We start from the raw sequence: 14,791 nt of genomic DNA, 5'->3' as shown, positions 1-14,791 counted from the left end.
TTTTTTTCTTTTTTTGAGACAGGGCATCACTATGTAGGCACCTGATCAGCAAATGCTCCCACCTGGTCTTGAACTCCTGTGCTCAAGCGATCCTCCTGCTTCAGTCTCCCAATGTGCTGGGATTACAGGCATGAGCCACTGCACCTGGCTTGCCACATCACTCTTGAGTGTGGCATAAATGCCTCCTGTTCACCATTGCCCCACAGAATAGGATTCTAGCGTGGCACATGGCTACCTAGGATAACGACTACATTGTCCAGTCTTCCCTGAGGCTATCAGTAGCTGAGTGACCACAGTTTGCCCCATAGAAAGTGATCCAAGTGGTGTCAACAATGTTCCTTGCCCCTGTCCCTCTGCTACTGACTCAAATACAGATGTGGCGGTTGGAGCTTTAGCAGCCATCTTGGACCATGAGGTGGAAACTGAATACGGGAGAAGCAGAGCGATGAGATAGAAGAGGAAGTCCTGGTTGATTATGGAACTACCCCACCTTCTCTGGACTAACAGCTAGACTGTTTGTTAGAAGAAAAGTATCTTCTATCTTATTCTAGTCCCAGTTAATTTGGGTAACTCTGTTAGAACAGGCACAACTGTATCATAATACAGTGACCCAGATACGCAGACATTCATCTAAAAGGGACTCACATGAAATTCGAGGCTCTTGAATGTGAACAAATGTGAGTTTTGCCATCTATGAAAGTCAAACATCAATGAGAGGCCCTGGGAAACCCCTGTCCCTAGCCAGATGCACCCACAAGCATTCACCCTGAGACTCACGCAAACCCAATCAATCCAAGGGTGGACTCTCAAATACCCACTCCAGATATAAGCTCCTCTTACTACAGACTTTGGTGAATTCTTCAAGCAGTGATATTTGGCTCTCCTGATTCACAGGCCAATTGGGAATGCCCCACCCCCAATTTCCAAAACTAAGTATGTAAATGTCCACAGTGGATGAGAATGGCTTTGTATGTGTCCTACGGGGAGACTCTCATACAACCAGCCATGAATATCAACTCTATGGGAGGACCGTCAAATATTCCCCCCGCTGATCTGTGGGTCTTAGCCCGCTGATCTGAAGGAAAAGTAAATCCTCCCCTACCCTCACGCTACACATGGCCCACCACCCTCCTGGGCTCCATAACTCCCCCATTCCCAACTGCCCACTCATCATTCCTAGTCCCTGACCTTCACCAGGCGGATCTGAGCCCAGCGGCTCACAGGCAGTGGTTTCTGTTGGTTGGGTCTGAAGATGTAGGCACCTGAGGCCTGGTCACTTTCGTTGTCACCTATACTGGCGTTGTACCTGGGGTTGGGGCAGGTGAGAGTCAGGTAAGGGGCCCTAGTTCCATGCAGAGCATCACCACCCCCCACTCAGGCCTGGTGATCTTCCCTTACCAGAAGAAGGTCTGGCGAACAGGCAGTAGGAGTTGCTGATTCATGTTCATAATCTCCATCAACAGCCCTGTGTCAGGATCAAACGTTGCCCGGATGTGCTGGGCAGAAAAGGGTCCACAGATGGGTTTGTGTGTGTGTGTTTGTGTATGTGTGTGTTTTTTTTGTTTGTTTTTTGTTTTTTTTTGAGACTGAGTCTCACTCTCTCGCCCAGGCTAGAATACAGTGGTGCAATCTTGGCTCACTGCAACTTCCACCTCCCAGGTTCAAGTGATTCTCGTTCTCTGAGGCGCCCGCCACCCTGCCTGGCTAATTTTTGGATTTTTAGTAGAGAATGGGTTTCACTATGTTGGCCAGGCTGGTCTCGAACCCCTGACCTCAAGTGATCTGCCCGCCTCGGCCTCCCAAAGTACTAGGATTACAGGCATAAGCCACCACACCCAGCTGGAATTTTTTTTTTTTTTTAAGACAGAGACTTGCTCTGTCGCCCAGGCTGGAGTGCAGTGGCGCAATCTCAGCTCACTACAGCCTCTGCCCCCTGGGTTCCAGCAATTCTCCTGCCTCACCCTCCTGGGTGGCTGGGATTACAGGCGCACGCCACCACGCCTGGCTAATTTTTGTATTTTTGGTAGAGACGGGGTTTCGCAATGTTGGTCAGGCTGGTCTCGAACTTCTGACCTCAGGTAATCCATCCGCCTTGGTCTCCCAAAAGGCTGGGATTACAGGCGTAAGCCACTGCACCCGGCCTGGGTTTTGTTTTGTTTTGTTTTGTTTTGAGACTGAGTCTTGCTCTATCGCCCAGGCTGGAGTGCAATGGTGTGATCTTGGCACACTGCAACCTCTGCTTCCTGGGTTCAAGCAATTCTCCTGCTTCAGCCTCCTGAATAGCTGGGACTACAGGCACATGCCACCATGCCTGGCTAATTTTTGTATTTTTACTAGAGACGGGGTTTCACCATATTCGCCAGGTTGGTCTTGAACTCCTGACCTCGTGATACACCTACCTCAGCCTCCTAAGGTGCTGGGATCACAGGCATGAGCCAACGTGCCGGCCCCATTTTTTTTCAATTTAAAATTTTTTTTAGGGCCAAGCACAGTGGCTCACTCCTGTAATCCCAGAACTTTGGGAGACTGAGTTGGGTGGATAACCTGAGGTCAGGAGTTTGATACCAGCCTGGCCAACACGGTGAAACTCCATCTCTACTAAATTAAAAAAAAATTAAATTAAATTTGTTTTCTAGAGATGGGGTCCCACTATGTTGCCTGGGGCTAGTCTCCAAGTCCTGGGCTCAAGCAGCCCACCATACCCAGCCATTCAACCTGATTTTCTCTTTTTTGTTTGTTTTTGAGACGGAGTCTTGCTCTGTCCCCGAGGCTGGAGTGCAGTGGCATGATCTCGGCTCACTGCAACCTCCCCCTCCTGGGTTCAAGCGATTCTCCTGCCTCTCCCTCCAGAGTAGCTGGGACTACAAACATATACCACCATGCCCAGCTAATTTTTGTATTTTTGGTAGAGACAAGGTTTCACTATGTTGGCCAGGCTGGTCTCAAACTCCTGACCTCAGCTAACCTGCCCACCTCAGCCTCCCAAAGTCTTGGGATTACGGGCATGAGCCACCATGCCCACCCCAACCTTATTTTCAATCTCACCACCTCTTACCACCCCCGTGGCCTTCCAGGGCTAGTGCAGTCAACCCCTTCCAGGTCCCTGCACTTCCACACTGGCTGCCTACAATCTGTTCCCCACAACAGCCAGAGCACACCTGTGATACCCTAAGTCCCATCAAAGCCCTCCTCTGCTGCAGACCAGGGCCAGCTTGGGCATCTGATGTGTGAACCACAATGCCAGAACTCACAAGACTTTTAGAGGCCTGTGGGAATGTTTTAACTTCTTTTCTTTCCTTTTTTCTTTTTTCAGACGGGGTCTGGCTCTGTCGCCCAAGCTGTGGAGTACAGTGGCGCGATCTCGGCTCACTGCAAGCTCCGTCTCTCGGGTTCACGACATTTTCCTGCCTCAGCTTCCCGAGTAGCTGGGACTACAGGCGCCCGCCACCACGCCCAGCTAATCTTTTTGTATTTTTAGTAGAGACAGGGTTTCACCGTGTTCGCCAGGATGGTCTCGATCTCCTGACCTCATGATCCACCCGCCTCGGCCTCCCAAAGTGTTGGGGATTACAGGCGTGAGCCACTGCGCCCGGCCTCTTTTCTTTCATTTTAATAAAAATATAAAAAAGATGTTTTCTTCCTAACATGAACAGTCCAACTACAAAACTTCTTTTATTTTATTTTTTGAGACAGGGTCTCACTTTGTCACCCAGGCTGGAGTGCAGTGGCATGATCTCGGCTCACTGCAACCTCTGCCTCCTGGGCTCAAGCAATCCTCCTTCCTTAGCCTCCAAGTGGCTGGGATTACAGACATTACCACCACGCCCAGCTAATTTTTTGTATTTTTTGTAGAGAGTGGGTTTCACCATGTTGCCCAAGCTGGTCTCGAACTCCTGAGCTCAGTAGATCCACTCACCTTGGCCTCCCACGGTGCTAGAATTACAAGTATAAGCCACCATGCCCGGCCTATTTTATTATTATTCTTTACAGACAGGGTTTCGCTCTGTTGCCAGGATGGAGTACAGTGGGACAGTCACAGCTCACTGCAACCTCGAACTCCCCAGCTCAAACCTCCCATCTGGGTCTCCAAATTAGCTGGGACAACTCCTGGGCTCAAGTGATCCTCCTGCTTCAGCCTCCCAAAGAGTTAGGCTTAGACACACGAGCAACAATGACTGGCAAAAGCCAAAGTCTTCCTTTTGGTCTTCAAGGCCCTCAAGGTCTGACCTGTCACCCGTTCACCCTGCTTCAGCCACACTGGGTTCCTTGTGGCTCCTGGAATTCTGCACACTCTCGTGCCTGAGGGCTTTTGTGCCTGTTATTCTCTCCCCACCCGGATCTCTCTTCCTCCAAATAGCCACATGACTCCTTCCCTCAGGTCATATCTTAAATGTCACCTTTATCAGGAACACATTCCCTGAAACGTGCCCACCAAAACTGCAAACCGCCACCTGCCACCAGCTCTGACCTATCTGTCAAGTGTCACCCATGATCACACTGGGTCCTCATAACAATCCCAGGAAAGGATACTGAGGCTCCGACAAAGGTCACTTGCTCAAGGACACACAATGATTGGAGTGGTGACAGGAGGTCATGAGCCTAGGAACCTGCTGACCCAGAGTCCACACAGCTTACCATGACACTTCAAATTTGTCACAGGAGCAGGAAAGGGGATTGAAATGGGGTCTCACCTCATTTTCGATGGTTAAAGCAGGGGACCAGGATCTCCTGGGGATGGGCTGGGGTGCGTGGGCCTGGGGCTTCCAGCGAGGCACCTGGGCTACTGAATAGGTGCTGAAGCCCAGGGCGGGCAGTGAGGCTGAGAACAGCAGCTCTGGAGGGTGCACCTGACTGTCTGAGCTGGGATATATCACCACCTCGGATAAAGGAGGAGAGAAACTGAGTCAAGAGTACCCACGGAAAGCCATACATGCATGGAGACAACAAACTCAAGGAAGGAAAAGAGTCCTGAGATAGGGAAAGGAAATGGAGGTGTGTGGTGGTGGGGGGACAGTCAGATTCCAAGGAAATGATTGCAGAGAAGATTCACCAGGTGGAAAAAAACCCACTGGGAGGGCAGAGAGACTATGGAGTGAAGGAGGAAGTAGGGGAAGAAATCCTTGAGGCAGGTTCTCAGGAGAGGAAGACGTTTGGGGGAGGACGTTTTCTGGAATGAAGGAGATGTCCATAAACAGCAATACATTTTCCTGGGGGAGCGGGGTATTAAAATGGGGGACCAGCCAGGCACGGTGGCTCATGCCTGTAATCCCAGCACTTTGGGAGGCCGAGGTGAGTAGATCATGAGGTCAGGAGTTTGAGACCACCCTGACCAACATGGTGAAACCTTGTCTCTACTAAAAATACAAAAATTAGCCGGGCGTGGTGGCGAATGCCTGTAATCCCAGCTACTCGGGAGGCTGAGGCATGACAATCACTTGAATCCGGGAGTCGGAGGCTGAAGTGAGACGAGATCGTGCCACTGCACTCCGGCCTGGGTGACAGAGCGAGACTCTGTCTCAAAAAAAAAAAAAGGGAGGACCACTCACAGGAGGCAGATGTTCCCAAGGAGAGACTGATATTAAGGGGCAGAGGGAGAAGATACAAGAGCAGGGAAGAGATATGCATGAGTGGGAGGTATTCATGGAGGCAGGGGGTATCCATGAGGGCGATGAGGAAATGCCCATGTGGGAGGGGTTCCAGCGGGGGAATATTCCTTGTCTGGGCTCACATCGCTGGGCACTGTCCTGCCATTGGGGTCCTTCACAACGAAAACGCCTTCGCTGACCGGCAGCCGTACCATCCAATTCACCTTCCGCCCCAGGGGATTATAAACGATGACCTGGAACTGGGGGGGCGGTCAGAGAGGGCACGGGTCACAGCCGGTCTTCTCCAAACCCACCCTCTTTGCACAGAAACGCCCCTGGGTGGTCCTGGTGCGGTCACGGCCCATCAGGCCAAGCCCCCTCGAGATGCGTTGGTCTCTGTCCTGACCCAGCGTCGCAGCCCACGTAATTTCACTCCAGTATAGTCCTCCAAAAACATTTTCCAACTACCTCCTCTAAAGCCCATCTGCCCGAGATCCACCCCTCCCGTCCCGACTCACGCGCGCCGCCGTCTGGCTGAGCGGGCAGATGCTGATGTTTAGCTGTCGGCAGAAGGTTAAGTGATCTTTGAAGCCTCTGAGCCGCGCCAACGCGTTGCTCAGGAGAACCTGCGGAAGAGCACGAATGGACCAGTGGGTTCTGGACGCCTGGCCTATCTGACTCCTTCCCTCTCCTCTCAGGCCCCGCCCCGTTCCGGTCTCTGTCCCGCCTCCCTCAAGACTCGCCCCACAAGCCCTTGTAGCCCAGCCCTGCTGCCCTTGACTATGCCCCATAGCTGTCTCGGCCTCCTCTTGCCCACGCCCCGCCTCCTTTTCCCCTCCAAGGCCCCGCCCCGTTACTGAATCTTTCCCTGCCTCCTACAAGCCCCGCCCCCACAAGCTCTTGTAGCCCGCCACACCTCTCGATTACACGTCACACCTGTCCCTGTCCCTTCTTTCCCAGGCCCCGGCCCCGCCCCGTCCTGTCTCCACCCCCATGTCTCCCAAATCCCGCCCTGCGCACCTCGCAAGACCCCCAGCCTGCAGCAAGCTGGCGCGCGTAGTCGTCGGCCACGTGCTGGCGGGAGGTGCCGCTGACGGCGTCGTGATGCTGGAGCACGGCCATCGCCTTATCTGCTCATAGACAATGAGTCCAGTGAGGTTCTGTGGGACTCAGCTCAGACTCCAAGGGGAAGCAAAAGGTCAGGTGCTGGTGGGCAGGGTTCTTAGAGGCTTTAAGAAGGAACTCGAGGACGGCCGGGCGCCGTGGCTCACGCCTGTAATCCCAGCACTTTGGGAGGCAGAGGTGGGCAGATCACGAGGTCAGGAGATCACGACCATCCTGGCTAACACGGTGAAACCCCATCTCTACTGAAAATACAAAAAATTAGCCGGGCGTGGTGGTGGGCACTTGTAATCCCAGCTGCTCGGGAGGCTGAGCCAGGAGAATGGTGTGAACCCGGGAGGCGGGGCTTGCAGTGAGCCAAGATCACGCCACTGCACCCCAGCCTGGGCGACAGAGCGAAACTCCATCTCAAAAAAAAAAAAGGAAGAAGGAACTCGAGAGGGGCGGCCTAGGGGTGGTTTCCAGCTTCAGCCGCAAACCTCTTCCTCTCTTGGGCCAGATGCTTACTGAGAGGTGCACTGTCTCCTGAGCCATAGGGTCCCACGTTGGCCGCCAGGCCCACCAGTGCCTCCAGCTGGTTGCACACCTGAAGGCAGAGGGGTATGTTGGTATGTTGGGGCGCCCAGGTCGGGCCTCGGGGCTGCATGCCTCCTCTAGCCCGGCTCCTACCCACCTGCAAGAAGTTGTAGCTGAGGCGCTCGTAGCGTTTGAGGGCCGGCCGACTGGAAAAGTAACCAGTCCAGAACTGGTGGGGGCCATCCGCGTAAGGGAAGAAGTCGTCATGTTTAACTGACCTACAGCGGCAGGGGCATTGAGGGCAGGGTCATGACCCACGGGGCATGCCAACCCCCCCAAGCTCCCCAGTTTCCCCAAATACCAGGTGAGGTTGGCCTTGTTCAGCTCCCAGAGGTAACAAGCGGGGGTGGAGTAGAGAACATGGACACTGCTTCCTTTTGCCTGCTGCTGGGGGAGGCGATGGAGTGAGCCCTCGGGAGTCCGCACCTCGCGGGGACCCACACTTCCACACATGTGTGCACATTCATGCATCCCGTAGGTTCAGTTTCTCTAAATACACATTTGGCGTGCAAGCCAATGGTCGGATGTGAAAATGAATTTTGGCTGAAGTCAAACATGACCACTAGCCTTTTTTTTTTTTTTTTTTTGAGACGGAGTCTCGCTCTGTCGCCCAAGCTAGAGTGCAGTGGCCGGATCTCAGCTCACTGCAAGCTCCGCCTCCCGGGTTCACGCCATTCTCCTGCCTCAGCCTCCCGAGTAGCTGGGACTACAGGCGCCCGCCATCTCGCCCCGCTAATTTTTTGTACTTTTTAGTAGAGACGGGGTTTCACCGTGTTAGCCAGGATGGTCTCGATCTCAAGACCTTGTGATCCGCCCGCCTCGGCCTCCCAAAGTGCTGGGATTACAGGCTTGAGCCACCACGCCCGGCCGACCACTAGCCTTTTTTAAAAGGATTTCATTTTTTATTTTTTATTTTTTTTATTTTTTATTTTATTTTTATTTTTATTTTTTTTTTGAGACGGAGTCTGGCTCTGTCACCCAGGCTGGAGTGCAGTGGCCCGATCTAGGCTTACTGCAAGCTCCACCTCCCAGGTTCACACCATTCTCTAGCCTCAACTCCTGAGTAGCTGGGACTACAGGCACCCGCCACCATGCCCGGCTAATTTTTTGTGTTTTTTAGTAGAGACGGGGTTTCACCGTGTTAGCCAGGATGGTCTCGATCTCCTGACTTCGTGATCCACCCGCCTCAGCCTCCCAAAGTGCTGGGATTACAGGCGTGAACCACTATGCCTGGCCTAGACACAATTTTTATAATGAATGGAGGTGCACTTTCACCTGAGCGAGGTGGAGGAAGAAGAAAGTGACCTATATGAGGAAAAGGATGTTTGTTTTGCACGTGCTGTGTCCCCAATGTATACAGTAGGTACTCAATAAGCTTCTTTTTTTTTTTTTTTTTGAGACTGAGCCTCACTCTGTCGCCCAGGCTGGAGTGCAGTGGCACGATCTCAGCTCACTGCAACCTCTGCCTCCCAGGTTCCAGCAATTCTCCTGCTTCAGCCTGCCGAGTAGCTGGTCTTACAGATAAGTGCCACCACGCCCAGCTAATTTGTCATATTTTTAGTACAGACAAAGTTTCACCATGTTGGCCAGGCTGGTCTCGAACTCCTGTCCTCAAGTGATCCGCCCACCTCAGATTACAATCCCAGCACTTTGGGAGACTGAGGTGGGCAGATCACTTGAGGACAGGAGTTTGAGACCAACCTGGCCAACACAGTGAAACCCTGCGTCTATTAAAAATATAAAAATCAGTCAGGGTTGGTGGCACATGCCTTTAGTCCCAACTACTTGGGAGGCTGAGGTAGGAGAATTGCTAGAACCCAGGAGGCAGAAGTTGCAGTGAGCCAAGATTGTGCCACTGCACTCCAGCCTGGGTGACAAAGCAAGACTCTGGCTCAATAAATAAATAAATAAATAAAAGTTTAAAAAGAAAAAATAAATAAAAATAAATGATATAAAAGAGCTGTTTTGGTGAAATAGCAGTGCAGGGAGCGAGTGGAAGGTGGGGATGGAGATTGCACTGCAGTGAGGACAAGATTGATGGGAAGGGGTGCCTGAGATGGGAAAGGGGAGACAAGTTTCTCTGCTGATGAGAGTGACTGTGCACACAGCCACAGCCACAGGCCACTTAGTGCAAAACACTAACACATCTGTATTGGGTAAAATGATAACTGCCCAAAAGTGTCCACGTCTTGATCCCCAAAACCTATTACGACGTTAGATTACATGGCAAAAGGGGAATTAAGGTTGCAGATGTAATTGAGGTTGTTCATCAGCTAAACTTAAAGTAGGGAAATTAGGCCACACAGTGACTCAAATCTGTAATCCCAGCACCTTGGGAGGCCGAGTGGGGTGGATCACAAGGTCAAGAGATCGAGACCGTCCTGGCCAACATGGTGAAACCCTGTCTACTAAAAATACAAAAATTAGCTGTGAGTGGTGGCACGTGACTGTAGTCAGCTACTTGGGAGGCTGAGGCTACTTGGGAGGCTGAGGCAGAAGAATCACTTGAACCCGGGAGGCAGAGGTTGCAGCGAGCTGAGAGCGTGCCACTGCACTCCAGCCTGGGCGACAGAGCAAGACTCCGTCTCTGAATAAATAAATAAATTAAAATGTGGACGAGGGAGGCAGAAGAGGTGAGAATGAGAGAAAGGGATGTGATTACAGAAACAGGGTCAGAAAGATGCTATGTGGCTGGCTTTGAAGATGGAGCCAAGAAGAGACTTTGAATGTGGGCAACTTCTAGATGTTGGAAAAAGCAAGGAAATTATATTCTCTCCTAGAGACTGCAGAAAGAACACGGCCTTGCCAACACCTTGATTATAGCCTGGTGAGACTCAGGCTGGAATTTTTTTTTTTTTTTTTTTTGAGACAGAGTCTTTCTCTGTGGCCCAGGCTGGAGTGCAGGGGTGCGATCTCGGCTCACTGCAACATCCGCCTCCCGGATTCAAGCGATTCCCCTGCCTCAGGCTCCCGAGTAGCTGGGATTACATGCATGCACCATCACAGCCGGCTAATTTTTGTATTTTTAGTAGAGACAGGGTTTCACCATGTTGGTCAGGCTGGTCTCAAACTCTTGACCTCGTGATCCACCTGGCTTGGCCTCCCAAAGTGCTAGGATTACAGGCGTGAGCCAACGCGCCCAGCCTCACGCTGAACTTCTTACCTACAGAAAAACAATGTATTTCCGTTGTTTTGAGCTGCTAAGGGTGTGGTCATTTGTTATAGATGACAATAGAACAATAGAAAACAAAGAGAGCACTGAGAGCTATGCACATGACACAAGGCCCCCAGATGCAAGTGCACATGTGCACAAGGGTACCACAGGGTAGGCACACTGACCTGCGCGTTTACCAGCCGGATGAGCTTGTCAAGGTTCTTGAACCACATGTTGGCATTCTCATATTGGAAGTCCGAGCCCATGGTCATCACAATGTGGTTGGTGCGATAATGCCGGCCCTGCAGGCAAGAGGGGAGTCCTGAGGCCAGAGGATCCTGGGCCATCCCTGTGTATAGCTGTGTTTTGATGTATATAGGGTCAATGATGTTGGGTGCACATACAGGCATGGGTGGATGCGTGGGGACACAAATAAAAGTAGCCACCGGTTGTTGAGCAGCTCTCTTGGACCCACTACCTAGAAGAGGGTATCCAGGCACCATGCCATGTTATCTCTTGCCCAGCCTATGCTATCTCTTCTAATGAGGAATGCACATAAATCCAGGAGGGGGCATGGTGATAGTGAATAGAATAGCATCTTCCTCCAAGGGGCATGAGAACATAATTACAGGGGCTCACACTTGTAATCCCAGCTACTCAGGAGACTGAGGCAGAAGGATCGCTTGAGTCTAGGAATTTAAGACCAATCTGGGCCACATAGCAATATCCTGTCTCAAGAAAAAAAAAAATTAATCTGAAACAATTTGTTTTCTTTTTTTTTGAGACAGAGTTTCACTCTGCTGCCCAAGCTAGAGTGCAGTGACGTGATCTTGGCTCACTGCAACCTCCACCTCCCAGGTTCAAGCGACTCTCTTGCCTCAGCCTCCCAAGTAGCTGGGATTACAGGCGTCCACCACCACACCCGGCTAATTTTTGTATTTTTAGTGGAGACAGGGTTTCGTCATGTTGGCTAGGCTGGTCTCGAACTCCTGACCAGATGATCTGCCCATCTCAGCCTCCCAAAGTGCTGGGATTACAGGCATGAGCCACTGCACCTGGCCATCAATTTTTTAAAAAAGGGAAAAAAAATTTTTTAGGAGACCGTGTTATACCAGGCATGGTGGCTCACACCAATAATCCTAGCACTTTGGGAGGCCAAGGCAGGAGGATCACTTGAGCTCAGGAGTTTGAGACCAGCCTGGGCCACATGGTTAAGATGTTGTCTTCGTGAAAAAATATTTTTTTTGACTTAAAAAAGTGTTAAAGGCTGGGCGCGGTGGCTCATGCCTGTAATTCTAGAACTTTGGGAGGCTGAGGCTGGTGGATCACAAGGTTAGAAGTTTGAGACCAGCCTGGCCAATATGGTGAAACCCTCTTTCTACTAAAAAGACATAAAACTTAGCCGGGCGTGGTGGTGGGCACCTGTAATCCCAACTGCTTGGGAGGCTGAGGCAGGAGAATCGCTTGAACCCAGTAGGTGGAGGTTGCAGTGAGCTAAGATTGTGCCACTACACTCCAGCCTGGGCGACAGAGTGAGTCTCAAAAAAATAAAAAAGGAATTCTCAATAAAAATGTTAAAAATAGATTGGGCACAGTGGCTCACGCCTATAATCCCAGCACTTTGGGAGGCTGAGGCAGGCAGATCACCTGAAGTCAGGAGTTCAAGACCAGCCTGGCCAACATGACGAAACCCTGTCTCGTTGGCCGGGCACGGTGGCTCAAGCCTGTAATCCCAGCACTTTGGGAGGCCGAGACGGGCGGATCACGAGGTCAGAAGATCGAGACCATCCTGGCTAACATGGTGAAACCCCGTCTCTACTAAAAAATACAAAAAACTAGCTGGGCGAGGTGGCGGGCGCCTGTAGTCCCAGCTACTCGGGAGGCTGAGGCAGGAGAATGGCGTAAACCTGGGAGGCGGAGCTTGCAGTGAGCTGAGATCCGGCCACTGCACTCCAGCCTGGGTGACAAGAGCGAGACTTTGTCTCAAAAAAATATAATAAATAATAAATAAATAAAAATGTTAAAAATAGAGGCCAGGTGCGGTGGCTCACGCATGTAATCCCAGCACTTTGGGAGGCCAAGGCAGGTGGATCACTTGAGGTCAGGAGTTCAAGACCAGTCTGGCCAACATGATGAGACCCCAGTGCAAAAATACAAAAATTAGCTGGATGTGCTTGTTTGAACCCAGGAGGCGGAGGTTGCAGTGAGCCGAGATCACTCCACTGCACTCCTTGAGACAGAGTAAGACTCTGTCTCAAAAAAATTAAAAATAAAGATAACGTGTTAGGGGGATGCCTATACCATGGGAAGGGCTCATTGCTTTGTATATACTGGACTCGAAGGTTCTGGACACCAAGGTTACCTGGGCAGTGGCCACATTTAGGAAGTAATCGACCAGCTCCTTGGCGTTGTACTCGGGGCTGCGGGGGTCCTCTACCACTGGCTGATCGACACACAGCACATCCCAGCACAGATTCATTGGTGGGTTGTAACCATTGGGAAGCACACCTGCAGGTCACACCAGGTTCAAGAGGTGGCCCATCACCCAGACCTGCCCTGGTTTCAAAGCCTGCCATGTCCCACCCAGGAAGGGCTTCAGAATTTGCATCCCAGTGCAAAAGGAAATGCAGAGACTTTGTTCCCAGAATATAGAAATTCCAGGACAGTGACAGCAGAGCAGATATCAAGCCCAGGGCTCTTCTGAGTGTGTGGCACCATAGCTGGCCCTGCCCTCACCAAGCCCCCTCACCAGTGAAGAGGTCCGCAGTCGGGGGCTTCAGGCTGGCACTGGCCCGCCACACCTGCTCCATCTCTAGCTTCTGCATCCGTACCCACTTATCTTGATAATCAAGGCGCCCGAAGAAGAAGCCGTCAAAGCCCATCTGGGGATGGGGGAGGAAAAGGCAGTGTGAATTAGCGCCCAGCCCTCTCACCACCAAACTCCCCTCTGCTTGGGAGGGGCAGGTCAGAGCACAGGTTAAAAAGCAGAGCTAGGTCGGTGTGATGGCTCTTGCCTGTGATCCCAGCCTTCTGGGAGGCCAAAGCAGGAGGATCACTTATACCCAGGAGTTTTTGAGACCAGCCTGCACAACACAGACAGACTATCTCTACAAAAAACTTAAAAATTAGCGAGGCGTGGTGGTGCGCTCTTGTAGCCTCATCTACTAGGGAGGCTGAGACAGGAGAATCGCTTGAATCCAGAGATTGAGGCTACAGTGAGCTAGGATTGCACCACTGCATTCCAGCAGGGATGACAGAGCAAGACCCTATATCAAACAAAACAAAAAAAACAAAAAAACGTAGGGCTGAAACAGAGCGGCCTCCAGCTTATTTCCAAGCCTGGGGAAGTTTCAGAACTCACCACCCTGGGCTAGCAGGGAGAGGGCGGGTCCAACATCAGAACCCAGGTTCACCTCCCCAGCGCTGTCAAAGCTCAGAGCAGGCCTGACTCCAGGAATGAGGTTCCCCCTTCCACAACCTGAGGATGGATGGGGTCTGAGCACAGGTAATGAAGCTGTTTTTAAGGCAGGCTAGGCATCCACTCGCCACCCAGTTTAGGGAGGAGCCATGATCCTAGCTAGTGGGTGGGGCCAGAACACGAAGGGGGGCCTATTAGGGGAGGGGGTGGAGTCAGCCGGAGCTGGGTCTGCCTGGGGCTGGGCATAGCCGGCCGAGGCCAGAGCTCAAAAGTCACTGGCCTTACGGCTCACTCAAGGGGCAGGGCTTCAACAGGCCTGGGCCTGGTCCTTGTGAGATTGCAGGGAGAGGGCGGGGTTTGAGTGGGCGAGGGAGGAGCCAGAGTGAGTGAAGAGGTGGGCCCAAGAGAGGTCCCGGGTCGCACCTGCGCAAACAGCGAGGCCTGCTCCCGAGAGTGGCCGAAGGGGTCAATGTGCCAGGCCACACGGGGTCGCCCGTCACTGCCAAATGTGTCTTCCAGAAAGCGCAGCCCGAGTGTCATCTGGTCCACGATGGCACCGTAGTGGGTGGCTGCCTCATCGTTCATCACCCAGCCACCGTTGGCGAACTCCAGGCGCCCTGTGCCAGGACAGGCAAGGTCAGGGTCAGTGGTCACAGACAGGAGTGGGACTAGGGTGGGTGATACTGGGAATGTGAAAGCCTGCCTGTGTACTCATTTCTGGCGGAAGGAGAAGAGGGGTCGCCCCCAGGCCATAGTTCCCAGATAAAGGAAAGAGGCCCCCCTGCATGGCAGGCTTCCCAGAGGATGCATGGCAGATGGGGCCTTGTGGGATGTATAAGAGTTCTCGGCTGGGCGTGGTGGCTCACACCTGTAATCCCGGCACTTTGGGAGGCCGAGGCGGGCGGATCACGAGGTCAGGAGATCGAAACCATCCTG

General features: G+C 52.2%; 1 protein-coding gene across 2 annotated transcripts in view; it reads right to left on the bottom strand.

The window, feature by feature from the left end:
* The window catches only part of MAN2B1 (mannosidase, alpha, class 2B, member 1), a 27,673-nt gene that overhangs the window by 4,178 nt on the left and 8,704 nt on the right, over nucleotides 1-14,791 (bottom strand). The window contains exons 4-16 of one of the 2 annotated variants that reach the window (XM_011954733.1): nucleotides 14,279-14,472; nucleotides 13,187-13,319; nucleotides 12,800-12,945; nucleotides 10,623-10,739; nucleotides 7,585-7,667; nucleotides 7,381-7,501; nucleotides 7,215-7,293; nucleotides 6,606-6,715; nucleotides 6,104-6,211; nucleotides 5,729-5,845; nucleotides 4,692-4,877; nucleotides 1,399-1,496; nucleotides 1,189-1,306 (exon numbers count right to left, since the gene is read on the bottom strand). In XM_011954733.1, the coding sequence (XP_011810123.1) occupies nucleotides 1,189-1,306; nucleotides 1,399-1,496; nucleotides 4,692-4,877; nucleotides 5,729-5,845; nucleotides 6,104-6,211; nucleotides 6,606-6,715; nucleotides 7,215-7,293; nucleotides 7,381-7,501; nucleotides 7,585-7,667; nucleotides 10,623-10,739; nucleotides 12,800-12,945; nucleotides 13,187-13,319; nucleotides 14,279-14,472 (1,610 nt within the window). The remainder of the gene's footprint in view (nucleotides 1-1,188; nucleotides 1,307-1,398; nucleotides 1,497-4,691; nucleotides 4,878-5,728; nucleotides 5,846-6,103; nucleotides 6,212-6,605; nucleotides 6,716-7,214; nucleotides 7,294-7,380; nucleotides 7,502-7,584; nucleotides 7,668-10,622; nucleotides 10,740-12,799; nucleotides 12,946-13,186; nucleotides 13,320-14,278; nucleotides 14,473-14,791) is intronic. The other variant, XM_011954734.1, reaches the window with a different exon arrangement.

This window comes from Colobus angolensis, unplaced genomic scaffold (assembly GCF_000951035.1).
Source record: "Colobus angolensis palliatus isolate OR3802 unplaced genomic scaffold, Cang.pa_1.0 Scaffold39, whole genome shotgun sequence".
Taxonomy (NCBI): domain Eukaryota; kingdom Metazoa; phylum Chordata; class Mammalia; order Primates; family Cercopithecidae; genus Colobus; species Colobus angolensis.
Note: the sequence above shows the minus strand (reverse complement) of the source record. Positions and strands in the feature narration are given on the sequence as shown.